The 16,673-nt window shown below is 44.3% G+C and overlaps 1 protein-coding gene across 2 annotated transcripts in view; it reads left to right on the plus strand.

Moving 5' to 3' along the window:
• The window catches only part of pappaa (pregnancy-associated plasma protein A, pappalysin 1a), a 122,154-nt gene extending 106,151 nt beyond the window's left edge, over positions 1-16,003 (plus strand). For both annotated transcript variants that reach the window (XM_071363921.1, XM_071363922.1), the window contains exon 22: positions 11,944-16,003. In XM_071363921.1, coding sequence (XP_071220022.1) covers positions 11,944-12,048 — 105 coding nt within the window. In that variant the 3' untranslated portion in view covers positions 12,049-16,003. The remainder of the gene's footprint in view (positions 1-11,943) is intronic.
• Positions 16,004-16,673: the final 670 nt, after the last annotated feature.

Raw genomic sequence — 16,673 nt, forward strand, 5'->3', positions numbered from 1 at the left:
ACTAACCTAGAACCAACCTAAATAACCTAGAAAAAACTCCCTCAGATGACAGTCCTATAACATGTTACACAATAAATCTATGTTTTGTTCAAAAAATTTGCATATTTTAGCTATAAATCAGTTTTACATTACTGCTACCATCATAGCTACAGTCAGAAATCGCACGGGAGTAGCCAGAGAAAATACAGACACCAACGTCAACTACTAATTACACATCATAAAACATTTCAGAAAAATATATGGTGGATAGCTAATGAAAGACAAAGATCTTGTGAATAGAGCCAATATTTCCGATTTTTGAAGTGTTTTACAGCGAAAACACAATATATCGTTATATTAGCTTACTACAATAGCTAGCACACAGCAGCATTGATTCTAGTCAAACGGTAGCGATAGCACAGTTCGACAGATATATGAAAAAGCATCCCAAATTGGGTCCTTATCTTTGTTGATCTTCCATCAGAATGTTCTCCAAGGGGTCCTTTGTTCAGAACCGTCTTTATTTGGATCCAGAACGAACGATTTCCCTCTTGAATTAGCAAGCACACTGGCCGTGCGGTGCTAACCTCTCCGTCTTGACAAAATTCTTGCGTCGCATCACGTCTAAAGTCCAGAATAAATTTCAATAATATAATTAAACTATATTGAAAAAACATACTTTAGGATGATATTGTGACATGTATCAAATAAAATCGAAGCCGGAGATCATATTCACCTTTAACGAGGGTTTTCCAGGAGCCGAGTCCAGGTCCTACTTCGCGCCCAGAAAAAAAAATAAAGTGCGCAACTCTCACTCCAAGAGGTTGTGTTCAATCCCAGGACGAGATAATCAAGTCATTTCTGCTCTCACATCCGCATGACACCCAGGGGAAGGCGTATGACGTGTTTCTACAGTCCTAAGTGACATGCCCTTTTATAGACAAGCTCTTGAAGAGAGACATCGATTTTGGAAATCTCACTTCCGGATAGGAAATGGGCTGTAAAAAGAGTTCTGTTCCACTTAGAGAAATAATTCAAACGGTTTTAGAAACTAAAGACTGTTTTCTATCCAATAGTAATAATAATATGCATATTGTACGAGCAGAAATTGAGTAAGAGGCCGTTTGTAAATGGGCACATATTTCCAGTTTTTCAATACGCCCCCTGCAGCCATAACAAGTTAAAAACAAAAGGTTTTTGGCTTCTGTTGTGAAACCAACCTGGTAAAATTAAAAGTTACTTGTAAGTCAAAAACAAAGAGGCAAAAACCAGGATCAAGACAGTGGTTTTAACCCGGTTGCATCATCTTTAGTATTTGTTCTGACTTGTTTTGCTTTATTTGTTGAGTAGCTGTTTTGGCCCATTGACTGACCAGGGCTTCCAGTAAGAAGCTGTTCAGCAGCACCAAGAACAAGTTGTCTTACACAACCTCTCTGTGTCTATGTTCTGTCTCTAGACATGGAAAACCAGCTGTAGGTGGACTGACCAAAAATGTTAAGATTTTGTTTTTATTGTCTGGTATCTGTTAACAGAACAGTACTAGTATGCCATTAAACAGCCAGTCACCAGTCTCATCCTGTAGCCTACTTGGGAATGTTCCATCAGTCTTACAAGAATGTTTCCCTACATTTCCTTTCAATCAATCAGTCAGTCATGTACTACTGTATGTAGAGACATGCGGCCCCATAAAAACGGACCTAGGGCTTTGTTTTTGTCCTTCACTTATCTGTTGCATATTAGTACAGGAGTAGAGTGTTTTAGTGTTTTTAGAGTCTTAAGTCCATACTCAAAGGTTCGAAAGACACTGTGATGTAGTCACTAGGCAGCCCAATGGTAAGTGACTTCACCCCAGAGTGGCTGGTTGGACTATCTCTACTCTCTATCTGCTGGCCAGGGGCTTATAACAGAACATTGCGTAACTCACTGTACTGACAGACCATAACGGGGGGGGGGGGTGTACGCCGAAGTCATTGAGTAACCGAAGGAGAGCACAGGGAGGGTGGGGGAGGCATGTCCTAGAACAGGCTCTCGGTCTACGGGAGCTCTCATGTCACATACTTAGTCAACATGGGCTGTAATAATATTACTGGTTCATTCAATGTCCCATGGCTGGTGTCAATGATAAAAAAACACTTTTAGACTCCGATGGCAATGTACAGTTTTCTATGAACTTCACATGTACTTCAGGTGACTTTCGGCCTCTGTTGGCCTTCAAACGCGTAGGAAGGCTGTGTGATATAATGCACGTACAGTGTATTCAGAAAGTATTCAGAACACTTTTTCCACATTTTGTTGCGTTACAGCCTTATTCTAAAATGGATTAAATCATTTCCCCCCCTCATCAATCTACACACAACACCCCATAATGACAAAGTAAAAAGCATTTTTTAGAAATGTTAGCAAGTGTATAAAAAAAAAAAGGGGGCCTCCCGGGTGGCGCAGTGGTCTAGGGCACTGCATCGCAGCGCTAGCCGCGCCACCAGAGTCTCTGGGTTCGCTCTCTGTCGCAGCCGGCCGCGCCCGGGAGGTCCGTGGGGCGACGCACAATTGGCCTAGCGTCGTCCGGGTTAGGGAGGGTTTGGCCGGTAGGGATATCCTTGTCTCATCGCGCTCCAGCGACTCCTGTGGCGGGCAGGGCGCAGTGCGCGCTAACCAAGGGGGCCAGGTGCACGGTGTTCCCTCCGACACATTGGTGCGGCTGGCTTCCGGGTTGGAGGCGCGCTGTGTTAAGAAGCAGTGCGGCTTGGTTGGGTTGTGCTTCAGAGGACCCATGGCTTTCGACCTTCGTCTCTCCCGAGCCCGTACGGGAGTTGTAGCGATGAGACAAGATAGTAATTACTAGCGATTGGATACCACGAAAATTGGGGAGAAAAGGGGGTAAAATTAAAAAATATATATATATATATAAATAAATAAATAAATAATAATAATTTAATTTAAAAAAAGGAAATATTACATTTACATAAGTATTCAAACTCTTTACTCGGTACTTTGTTGAAGAACCTTTGGCAGCAATTGCCAACTCGAGTCTTCTTGGGTATGACGCAACAAGCTTGGCAAACCTGTATTTGGGGAGTTTTTCCCATTCTTCTCTGCAGATCCTCTGAAGCTCTGTCAGGTTGGATGGGGAGCGTCACTGCACAGCTATTTTCAGGTCTCTCCAGAGATGTTTGATCGGGTTCAAGTCCGGGCTCTGGCTGGGCCACTCAAGGACATTCAGAGACTTGTGCCAAAGCCACTCCTGCGTTGTCTTGGCTGTGTGCTTTGGGTTGTTGTCCTGTTGGAAAGTGAACCTTTGCCCCCAGTCTGAGGTCCTGAGCGCTCTGGAGCAGGTTTTCATCAAGGATCTCTCTGTACTTTGTTCCGTTCATCTTTCCCTCGACCCTGACTAGTCTCCCAGTTCCTGCAGCTGAAAAACATCCCCACAGCATGATGCTGCCACCACCATGCTTCACTGTAGGGATGGTGCCAGGTTTACTCCAGAAGTGACGCTTGGCATTCAGGTCAAAGAGTTTAATCTTGGTTTCATCAGACCAGATGTTTCTCATGGTCTGAGAGTATTTAGGTGCCTTTTGGCAAACTCCAAGCAGGCTGTCATGTGCCTTTTACTGAGGAGTGGCTTCCGTCTGGCCACTCTACCATAAAGTCCTGATTGGTGGAGTGCTGCAGAGATGGTTGTCTTGCTAGAAGGTTCTCCCAACTCCACAGAGAACTCTAAAGCTCTGTCAGAGTGACCATCGGTTTCTTTGTCACCTACCTGACAAAGGCCCTTCTCCCCCGATTGCTCAGTTTGGCTGGGCGGCCAGCTGTAGGAAGGGTCTTGGTGGTTCCAAACGTCTTCCATTTAAGAATGAGGGAGGCCACTGTGTTCTTAGGGACCTTCAATGCTGCAGAAATGTTTTGGTACCCTTCCCCAGATCTGTGCCTCGACACAATCCTGTCTCGGAGCTCTACGGACAATTGGTTTTTGCTCTGACATGCATTGTCAACTGTGAGACCTTATATAGAGAGGTGCATGCCTTTCCAAATAATGTCCATTCAATTGAATTTACCACAGGTGGACTCCAATCAAGTTGTAGAAACATCTCAAGGATGTTCAATGGAAACAGGATGCACCTGAGCTCAATTTCGAGTCTCGTAGCAAAGGGTCTGAATACTTATGTCAATGAGGTATTTCTTAATTTTTTTATAAATCTGCAAACATTTAAAAAAAACATTTTTTTAAATCAATTTTTGATTAAGGCTGTAATTTAACAAAATGTGTAAAAAGTCAAGGGGTCTGAATACTTTCCCAATACACCAATACACACAAAAAAGTCCTACAAACAATTGTAAGCTGCATAATATTGAGGTTTTGTGGTTAGTGTCCTTGGATACCGAATACCAGACGCAGACACGCAGACAGGCAGAGAGACAGACAGACAGACAGGCAGAGAGACAGATAGACAGACAGGCAGAGAGACAGACAGACAGGCAGAGAGACAGAGAGGCAGACAGAAAGACAGAGGATTGGGTCCTTCTCTAGGAGCGTGTCTCTGAACGGTGGCCATTTCCGCTGAGCCGCAATGATAAGAGGATCACCTGGGCTCAAGCCCCGAAGCCAGGCGCTACTCCCAGGCATTCAGCCTGCCAGCCTTTGAAGCAAACACTTCATCTGGTATTTCAAAAGTGACTTCCCTGGAAATGGTTAGGATTTGGGAAAGATAGAGAAAATTGCTCTGAAATAACTGATCATAATTTGATTTATCGGCTGCCATGAGCGAATGGCTAAAGAGGTTACCGGAGTTAAAGAAATGAGAAGGAAATATATGGAGGAGAAATGGGTCTGACGTGAATGTGAGATGTGAGAGGCATGAAACATGGGAAATGTTCTAATGTCTTATCAAGAATGTCATGAAATAGAACATGTGGCATCCAAATTCAGTATAAAGACTGCTGAAAAACACATTTTAATCCCTCATCTGACTTTATGAAAACAGTCCGGACCTAAATGGTGTTGCCTTTGAAAAGTACTATACATATTTATTTCATGCAGATGGACTGTGTTGTTGTTTAGAGCTTGTAGACGTGTAGCTGGCTTTAGTTGTTTCAGCCTTCTAGATGTGGTTGGTGTTCCTGCGAGGCAGAGCTCACCCTCACCCTCCTCCGTCTGATCACCCCAGCCAAAACAGCAACAGAACACTTAACTTCACTTTCACCTGATTCTCATTTTCCTAAAGGAACACATGGCCACCGGCCCAAAGGCTTGCGTAAGCCCTCAAAAACAAAACAACATGACACAGACAATGACAAATAACTCTCAGACCTCTTTTTACGACAGTCTCCATCTATTCTGCTCACTCACTGGTGACACACAGGCACAGTCAGTCACACACTGTTTTTCTCCTTGTGGGAAGTTAGTGTTGTTGTTTCAGCCACAGGCAGAGATTCCATCCCTTCAGGTCTGTTAGATGTAGCTTTGTTTTGTCTGGGCCAGTGATAGTCAAATAGTCGCCCAGGACCCATTCAGGCCTGCTAGATGTAGGCTACCAGTGTGAATATAGGTGCTGGGAATATAGACTTAGTAAGAACAGAGATTTCAACCCCATGCATCTAGGTCCTGTTACTCAAGCACTCAGGTTAGTGTAGAGACCCCATTGGATCAACTGAATGATAACCCCCCCCTCCCATACATTCACAAAAGGGTGTTTGTAGTACTTAGTGAGCTGGCTGGGATTGTCGTGCAGGTCTGACTATTCAGAGGTCAAGGGAAACCACCCCCACTGCCAATCTCTCCACACAACCTCTACATTCTCTGTTATTCCTTTGGGCATGCCACCTTACCGCCATGGTTCATTTCAGTGATTGCACTGCTCTAAAGGGAACACCACACACAGAGAGTGATAAAGTGAGCAGTATGTTATTGAAGAGTCTGGCAAACCACACTGTGGTAATAGGTAGAGTCCCCGGAAAGGCTCTCTGGAAACCACGCACGCACGCACGCACGCGCGCGCACACACACACACACACACACACACACACACACACACACACACACACACACACACACACACACACACACACACACACACACACACACACACACACACACACACACACACACACACACACACACACACACACACACACACACACACACACACACACACACACACACACACACAGACAGGCAGAGTGACACACAGACAGAGTGACACACAGACAGAGTGACACACAGACAGAGTGACACAGTATCATGCCACCAGTATTTACCACCACAACTTGTTGTGCCTGTGGGGGCAGTGACTCAGCTGGAATCCTACTCAGGGTTGTTGTTCCTAGCGCTGTGACACAGCACATGATAACAAAGCCCTGCCAGCTTACTGAAGATAACATCAGAACACCCCCTCCTCCACTTCTCCCCCTCCTTCTCTCCTCCAGGCAAAACCTTCCAGCTTAATTTCCCCCGTTCTTTTCTGTTATTTCGTGTGAGCGCAATAACCGAAAGAGAGGAGAAGGGGGGGAGGGGCTAAAGTACTTCCCCGCCACCCCGTGTTTGTTTTTGTTCCTTATCTCCACTTTTTCTCTTTCCCTCCTTCTTTCTTTCTCCTGGAGATTTGCATATTAAGGAGTTCTGGATGACTTGCTGTGTATTATTCTGATCAGGGACTTTGAAGGTGCGAGGCAGGCTGCACAAAAGGTCACCACAGGATCCCCCCTAATGACTCCAAGCTGTTGGCAGGCAAAGGGGGAGAAGGGGAGGGAAGAGGGTTGAAGGGAGGGTATGGCTGAGACTGCCTGCCTGCCTCTCTGCCTGCCTGGCTTGGCCCTTTACGGTTCTCCCAGAACCCCTTAGAAGGAATTCCTTCTTGGGAAATGGGAGCCACCAGGCAAAGCAACCCTCCCTCCTCCACAATCATACTGTGGCTGTTAGTTTTTGTATTGTGGACTGTGCCACTTTGGTGACTTAAATGAACTTTTTGGAGCTCCCCCACCCCACGTCTACACCTTCTCATTCCCTCCATGACCCATATTCTTCCATAATTTGGCCTGGTTTTCCCTGTGTCATTATTGATCTGTTTGTCTCCTTCCAGTTTCATAGAACTCTTCCTTTCCGTTGGTTGATTCACTGAGACATATTCACCCAAACATGCACTTTGCAGCCCGTGTTTTTCTCTAGACATCGCTACTAGTGACTGTTGCTGCGTTTACATTTACTCTAACTTCTACAAGTTCCACCAGGGAGAAACTTCAAACAGACATACCTTTTGAAGTTTAACGAAAATGTTGATACACCAAATTAAAGAGTGAAGGAAAAAAAAGCTAAATAAATATGTCAGGCCAGGTGAGGTTCCGTGAAAATGAATGACCTTTTTTGTCGCTCTGCTACATTTCTACTCAAACAAACACCAATTTAGACTGACACATCACACCTTTACAAAAAGGTCATGACTGAGTCAAATTTAGCAAAAACAAACCAACATACTGAACTCTTAGTTCATTGGGGTTTTCATACACTTTCTATTGTTTCCCATGGAAATGACCCTCTCAGATCTTAAAGGCAAGAGTTCAGCCAATTACCCCACAGTGCAGTGTTACTGTTCTGGGATCCTGCATCCCTTCTATAATCCTATCAAGGTTGTTCAGTTTATATCAAGCAGTAGTGATTGAATCGATGACCTTGGAAGTGTGGAGAGGGCAGAAAATGTTTCCTGTTTGTTGACTTGGGGGATTTTTCTTTCACACCCGATGATGCACCTGAATAGGAAAACGTGTATTTATCCGTTATTTATTGGCATAGCTATTACTCATCTGAGAATCAGATGATGGACATTCATTACTGTGTCAAAGTGAGCTGTACGTGTACATCACAGGCAGCTGACAGGCTCATAGTAATGGCTGAAACAGAATCAATGGAATGTTATCAAACTCACCATTCCATTCACGCCATTCACGCCATTATTTTGAGCCGTCCTCCCCTCAGCAGCCTCCTGTGATTTACATTCACCAAGCAGGATAGTGGACAAAATATGCAATTCAGGCAATAAAAAGGCCAGCCCATCCATACTGGTCCTTCCTCTGTGTCTCACCTTGTTTGGGGCTAGGCTGCAACTACACAAGGTTCCATGGTGCCCCTTACTCTGGATGCCTCGAAACCTGGAAACTGATCATTCTGGGAAATTACATGATTGCATAGAACACAACTACCTGGGCAGTTCTATTGTGAACCATTGCTCAGAAGAGATAGACTGCTGTCAGTTTCTTTCTCAATGGAAGCTCTGGGCATCACTGAAGTGTCTTTGATTAAACAATCTTGTGCTCTCAAGTCCTTGGGCATCCAGCCCTATCATGCCCCATTCAGTTTCACTGCGGTCACAGCGTATATTGGCTAACTGCATGTAGAGAGTGTGCTGCATCAACAGCTCTTATTTTTAAATGTCTGAGGGCAACCGAGTTTGACTTCGGCTCCCTGTGCCAAGACCCTGCCAAGGCAATTAAGGGAAGAGAAGCAATGGCGGGGGCCCAGGGCCAGGGCCCAGCAGGTACGGAACCAACACTTAATGCTTGCCGAACAATTCTGGTCGGCAAGCATTAAGTGTTGGTTCCGTACCTGCCTTCTTTTTATAAGACTTAATTATCAACGTATGCCTTTGCTGCCACGCAATGTTTACAGCAATAAAACCCCATCCCTAAAAGAGCAGCTCAGGCCTTCCAAATAGTTTCCTTTAATACTGGTCTTAAAGGGGGAAGAGAGGAGGCATGGTATGGACCAGGAGTGGGGGAGAGTAGGATGGAGGTATGGAGGGGATTGTTGAACAAAACAAGCTTCTGGGAGGTGGGAGGATGGGGGAGGATGGGGGAGGATGGGGTTTCTCCACAGCTGTGCAAAGATAGTAACTCTCCAGGGGAAACACGTTCCCAGCAGGTTTAGGAGCCTTGGCTGTTTGCTCACGTCGAGTGCCGGGCGCTAGCGAAGTCAAAACCTGCCCTTCTCTCTCTCATTGGATGTCTTTCTTTCTTTCTCTTTCATTCATTCATTCTTTCTCTTTATTTCTCTTGCTCTCTCCTCGCTTGCTAATTCCCTCTCTTGTATGCACTCTCTTTATCTCTCCCTTTCGGTCTTTCATGCTCTCGCCACTCTCTCCCTCTTCCATGTATACTTTCTCCCTTCCCCTTTCTCCCACTCTCTATCCATCTCTCCTGTGTTTGTTGTTATAAAAACATGTATCTCTGTGTAGTGAAGAGTGATCACCAGCGGTTCTCATTGGAATAACACAATTAGTGCTGGTTTGTTTTATCAGCTTGCCTGTGTTCATAGGAGTTGAGGTTATGTGGATAATAATGGTACAGAGAGGTGATCATTACACTCAATGTGTTTAAATACCAAAACAAAGCTTGATTTCAGATGTGAGATTCCCTTTTTCACGATCTCTAGATGAGCCACTTAGAACTGACAGGAAAAATGTAGCTTATATAATGATACATATTTAAGCAATAAGTCCCGAGGAGGTGTGGTATATGGCCAAATACCACGGCTAAGGGCTGTTCTTAAGCACAACGCAACGCAGAGTGCCTAGACACAGCCCTTAGCGCTGGTATATTGACCATATACCACAAACCTCCAAGGTGCCTTATTGCTATTATAAACTGGTTACCAATGTAATTACAGCAGTAAAAATAAATGTTTTGTCATACCTGTGGTATATGGTCTGATAAACCACGGCTGTCAGCCAATCAGCATTTAGGGCTCGAACCACCAAGTTGATATGTTAAATATATTTTGTTATCAATTGAATGTGTTACCTAATGAACATTGCCGGGTGTTTTGTTTTTGTTAATTGTGTGTGTGTGTGTGTGTGTGTGTGTGTGTTTGTGCACACAAGTTTGAGAGTAGTCCTTCCCTTCCACAGCCTCCCTACCCCTCAAACACTTTCCTCCCCTGAGCATAGACTGACACGCACATAGGTGGGGCCTGGCATGATTCTAGTCTGTTTCTGGAGGTGGGGGTCATGGGCTCTGATGTGCCTGCTCTTTCACAGGGGCTTTCATGTTTCTGTGGGTGTCTTCCTGGGACTTCCACGGGGCCCCTGGCCCCCACTCAGCCCCCGTTCCCAGCCACCCTCTGAGATCCCTTATCAGGGCCAGATGTGGCAGCTGGTCCAGCCACCCTGGAGGTCAAGGTCACAGGAACCCATATCAAATTTGACACCCACCATCTCTTTTGACCAGATAGAGAGATCCTCACACAGAGGGAGAGGGAGGGAGTAAAAAGGGTGTGGTGATAGGATTGTGGGGGGTGGGGGGGAGCGAGTAGAGAGAGAATGAGGGCTAAACTGACAGAGAGGGAGAGACAGGAGGGAGAGAGAGAAAGTGTGAAGCAGACAGCAGAAGAGGGTATGAAGGAACGTGAGAGAGAAAAGGGAGGAGGAGGAGGAATTGGAGCGGTGTGTTTTTTGCCTCATGCCTGGATCTAAAGAGGCACAGAGTAAACCCTGTTCATGCGATTGACAGCTGTTTCTGAAGTGTGTCCGGCCTGTGCTTGTAAAGTCATCACATGGAGGGCCCGTTTTCTCAGAAGAGCCTGGTGTTGGCCGCCCAACCCTCACCCATTAGGAAATCCCTCTCACAAACAACTTGGTTTAATATTCCATTTCAAAGACGGACCTGCGTCATCGTGCCTCAGCCACTGGTGCACTCTCCCTCTTTCAGCCCCAGTGCCCCAATGTTTACTCTACAAACCCCATGCCCCTGAAGGCCTTGAGTCCCAGACAGGCTATTGGTGGGCTTCCCTGGATGTAAGTTCTCTACTGTACTGTATATACCACCCAGGGTTACCATGACATTGGAGGCCATAGGGGAAAGTCTTGACTCTCGAGGGATCCTCTGTCCAATCCCCCAATCCCTTTTGCTGTTCTTTGCTGTACTGTTCTGTACTGTATGTCCTTCTTACCAGCCAATAAACAAGCTACTTGTGTTTGCCCATGACTTAGTGAATTTGATGTTATTACCGTAGTCAAGGTTTAGTTGTACAGTATGTTGCCGTAACAACAAACAATTCCATTTTCAGATAATAGGAGGATGAGACACTGACTGCTGAAGTCTGAAGTCATCCCATGCCAGCCAACAGCCTTCCTGATTGTGCTAGCTAATAGGCCTAGTCTTTCTTAATGACTCAGTTTATTTGTTACCCCGTTGCTGCTTTATTTGTTGCGATAGCCAATGTTTCTCTACCGTCACTGCTCTGGCCCTTCTGTCAAAGCCACCACTTAGAACCCTAATAGGAAAACGAGACACAAGCAGCACACCCACATCCTTCTGATAAGCCGGGGGGGGGATGCAGAATGCAGAGGTACTCTGGTCTAAATCCGCCAGGCGCTGGCTGGAGACACATGTGTTCCTAGTTTCGAGCGACTGGGGATGCATTGTGTGTACCCAAACAGCTGAAGCAGGCCCTTGGAGAGGCAACACAGCAGCAGCTGGTGCCGCTGACGCACCGCCGATGTGCGCCTGTGACGTCAAACTCTACACACTGGCAGAGGCCTATGGTAGGCCGGGTCTATTTTGAATGTGTTTCTGGGCACTCATCACTTCATGGAGGATTGACACTTCACAACACTCGTAGTACTCCACCACATACCGCGACGGGATTGGCTGGCAGCAGTTGGCTCGTGTTTGTCAAGCGGCGTTTCCCGCTAGTGGAGTTGACGCTGAGGCATCTGACACTATTACCACTGTTGTTAATGGCTCTTTAGGAATGTATCAGCACTCCTACAGTGCCACAGTCCTCCTAAAAGGGTTGGAACCCTGGATAAATGTAATACAGACTACTACGGACTATTATACTAGTATAATAATACTATAGACATCATTAACACTACGTATGTACAAATCCTATAACACCCAAGCATTATTCATAGAGATTTAATTGTCTTTGTTTTTGTTTATAGATTTAATATTGTATGTGTCTCTGTGTGTCCCTGCCAGGTAATCCCGTTCCCCATGTCCTGTGACATACGGGAAGACTGTGCCTGCCGAGACCCCAAAGCTGCAGAGAACAGGAAAGATGAGCACGTCCACTCCCTGGGGTAACACTCCCTCCTTGCCCCCACCTGACCCCCGAACCCTCACCCCAAAACCACCCACACCTGGACTGGGACCGAAGGCGACCCGCCGTCCCCTTCCTCCCCCTAACCTCCTCCACATGCTGCTTTACAGGAGTAGCTCTCCACCCATACTGCACCCCCCTAACAGACACCTGCCGCCGACTTCTCCACATTGGGAAAGATGAACAGACCAGACTAGATAGGCTATAAGGGAAAACCCATTTCTTAAAGAAAGGAAAGAATCTGCAAAGTCACCAACCACCAAAACATCTACAGCAAGAGAAAAAAAGAAAACACAAATACAAACATTTTTTGGTATGAACGATATATATAAAAAATGACCCCAAAACAAACCCAGACTGGATAGCATGCCTTTTGTTTAGTTTGGTGCCAGCTTCCGTGTCCATTTAATACCGTACAATCTCATATGATTCTCTTTCAGCCCCCCCCCCCCTCCAAAAAGAAAGTGAGATACGTTATCCATATCATATGGAATCTTTTTTGGGTGGGGGTGTATGCAGAAGTCATCAATGGTGGCACTGAATGACAGACAGAAGGACTATTGCCAAAATAACAGATAGTATGAACGCACTTGACGTGCCCTCATATTGTATTGCTCCAGAGCTGGTGAGAGTGTCATTCCTGGAGATATCACAGCACAGGGATCAGGCTGACAGTTCGTGCCCTCTGCTTTCTCTTGATGGAAATGCATTTTCTTTTTCTTCATATATCACAGGCTTAGAAGCTCTGCTCTTACACAGATGTGAAATAGGAAAGATAAGGAGTTGGTGGGGATATAGGCGGCCATATAGATAAAGAGATTCAAACCAGAGAAGTCTAACATATTACAGGAAGTGACATAACATGCAATGAAGACATATTGCAATGCAAAAAAATAACTGTTAGTATGGCTGCTCCTGCTGCTACTACTTTTGCTGCTACTTTGCCATATGACCAACTGCATACTATTACTACCCAGTGAGGTTGGACGGAGCCAGCCCCGTCTGCCTTAATGCTTACCTCCTAACACCATGCATTAGTGGACACTTGTATCTGCATGTACAGTACACTCAACTCAAACCTAGAATAAACACTCCTACAACATTGCAAATGGTTAGTAGAGAAAAAATACAGTTGCAATAGCCCCATAATGTTGATGTCTAACCTCAGAAAACATAACACCTCACATTTCCATTTCTATTTCTTTTGGTTTATAAGGTCCAATAGGCCTAAGACTTCATAGGTTATTTGTCTATCAGAGAATATATCAGAAATGTCTCACCAAAAGCAATGTTGACTCAATACAAAAATGCAATACTTATTACTGAATTTAAAACGACTTCAAGAATGTGATTGACACTGAAAACACAGTTAGAACCTGGTGAATGTAGTCAATGTTCATTCACAACTACATCCTCAAACGGTTTCCAGCGACATCGCATAGCCTTCAACAGTACATACACATACAAACAACATGGAGGCTTTCCTCATTTTAGTATAGACATCTGGATGTATTCGTTGTCAACAAGTAGCATTTAGAACAGCAGTAGTAGTAGTACAGTTTATGCCTAAAACACTGTTGTCTTGGCTTCTCTTGAGCCCAATGGCTTGACAGACTGCATGTGTTTAGTAGCCCAGCTTGGCCTTTTCTTACCTGCATTAGTGCTGGAGGTGCCATCCCTGGCACTAGTAGTGTGACTGTTGTACCTATTAACCAGACAACAACCTTTACTTTAATAGGCTCACCTTTCATAGCCCATAAAAGAAATGTGCAAATACAGACACACACACACACACACGCACACGCGCACGCGCACGCGCACACGCACACACACACACACACACACACACACACACACACACACACACACACACACACACACACACACACACACACACACACACACACACACACACACACACACACACACACACACACACACACACACCTGTATAACTGAGTTCTCCTCATCAGCATATTGTCATGAAGACTGCTTGGCATAAGGTCCACAGGCTGCTGCTCCATGTTTCAGCCAGCGCTGGGCTATCTGGTCATAAATGTATACAACCCTGTGTATTCCTCTTAGGCTGCGTTCACACAGGCAGCCCAATTCTGATCTTTTTTTCATTAATTGACCGATCACATCAGGTCTTTTCACATCAGCTCTGAAAAAGACCAATTAGTGAAGAAAATATCAGAATTGGGCTGCCTGTCTAAACGCAGCCTTAGGGCTATTTTCAGTCCATGTCTCGGAAGTTCAGCGTCACAGCTTGATTGAAATTTAAAGGCATTTGTTCTCGCGTTAGCGGAGACTGCATTCACTGAAAAACGCTGCATATATCGACTCAATCGGAAATAACCTTTACATTTTTATAGCGCACAATCTATAACGCTTAGAGCCCTTGAATAGAGCCCTAAGCTCGCTCATCCGGTATGGACCAATGGGATGGTCCCTTTGACTCCTCAACATAGGCTGCTATAAGGCATTCCAGAATATTCCCATACACCTTTCAGTTCTGACCAATCACTGGTCATCATAGATACAGACTGAGTAGAGAGATAGTAGGACAATACCACGTCACACAGTAAAGTAGGGAGACATTTCAACGTCAAATGTACAATGTAAATATGACATTTTCAGTGTAATACAGCTTTTTACGCCCGTAGAGGTGAAAAAAAACCAACAACTTTACAATTGTTCTCCTGTTAAATTTTCATTTTTATTTTTAAATTTTTCATTTTCATTTTTACAAAATGTCGTAATATTTCATCAGTATTTGTATTATTTACCTCAGTTACTGCACTTTTAGGTTGCCTTTTAAGAAAAAAAATATATGTCAAAACGTTTAGAAGCTGCTATTGTCAGAAAGGTGATTTGAAAAAGTGTATGATGTTTTTGTCATTTGACACTCCTATGCTATTACTATTAGCTTTCCTGTGATTAGCATCGTTGTATTCCCACTCGTATCCATTATCATATGATTACGATATTATTGTATCAAGGCTATATAACCTGGGACTTGCGCCATTTTTTTAAAAATGTAGGTTCAAATATAAAAAAGTCAGATGTACACGTTTTTAAATATTATACATGATATGAAAGCATTAATGTATTTTGTGTTCTTCCTGGATAGGAGACAAACTTTTAATTTTTTCTCCATGGTTTGTGTAATGCACCATCTTATGTATTTGATGCAAATTGTGGCGTGGAAACCGTGGAACCATGGAGAACGGATAACTAAATGAAGAAACTACCCCAAAAAAAGGGACTCTAGAAAGTTGCAGAATTTAAAGACTTTAAAAACCTGAGTGAAGGAACTGTGGAGACTACATTCATTGTTATATAGCCTACATCAGCTTCGACAATTGTGCATTTAACACTTTATACAATATATATCCCTGGTAAAATGAACTGTGTTATGTTGATATAATCTAATGGTATGAAATAATACTCCAAATACTGCTGCTTTCATTAGAGATATTACTAGTAAGGAGAGACTAAACAGCACTACACAAAGCCAACAACCGTACTATGGATTATCATCATCTGCCAACACTCCCACAGGATTTCTAAAAAGCCATCCATAGACTAACCCAAGGGTTATCTTGCCATTGGACCCTCCCTTCCCTCACACTGGACAAACATTATAGACCTGTCATCTCTTTCACCCCCCCCCCCCCCCCCCCCTTTCTCTCACTTATCTACAGCTCCTGTCTTCGACACTGTCTTGTGTCGTCATCCTCATCAATGTCATTACAAAGTCCGGAGACCAGAAACTGACTCTCCGAGAAAGGGATATGACAGTCTTTACAGAATGTGACTGCTTCTGTGTCAACATGTACACAGCCAATGATGTATGGTCTGGCTTTAGTCTTCTGATGTGTTCTCTGTACTGGGCAAGGTACTGTTCCAAAGCCATAAAGCCAGGATGTTATGAAATGACGTTTCAGATGTGATGTTTTGTATACGAGAATATCACCTCTCTACTGTAAGCCACCACAGGATACCTTTGCTGTACCTCATGCCTGTAATGTTTGCTGCTTCTATATGTTGGTATTTAGTGATTTTTGCGTCTCTTAGCAATGGTGTAAATAGTAGAACTATTTATTGAGAGTGTTATACTTTTTTAAGTTATATTTAATGTTCATGTAAATTATTTTTTACATTGCTCTTATAAACAGACATATTGGTTGTGAGTTAAAAACGTTTTTTTCTCTTCCTTTATTGTCATTTTATTTCTGTCACAATGTCGTTGTCACAAAGCGCTGGTCAAGGTCGCTGTCTCATTGGTCACTGGGGTAGATAGACACTACTCTCGCCGAATGAGGATTCACCACATGTTTATGCAGTGCACAAGTATAATTTTTCTTTCTTTCTATATTGCAAATCCAGAATGTTCTGTCATTTTCCACATTTTATTTTATTCGATAACTCTTCAATAGTAAACCGAACTTGCTCTAAGGGGAGAACCTATATCATGTTGAAGTAGGTAGATCCATACTCAATGAACTCTGAGGAGTGTTCAGGCAGCCGGGGGTGCTCCAGGTGGGTTGATGATAAAGGGGGTAGAGGAGGGGAAGGGGTGGGATGGGTGGAGGTGGGCTGCTTT

This window comes from Salvelinus alpinus, chromosome 24, assembly GCF_045679555.1.
Source record: "Salvelinus alpinus chromosome 24, SLU_Salpinus.1, whole genome shotgun sequence".
Classification (NCBI taxonomy): domain Eukaryota; kingdom Metazoa; phylum Chordata; class Actinopteri; order Salmoniformes; family Salmonidae; genus Salvelinus; species Salvelinus alpinus.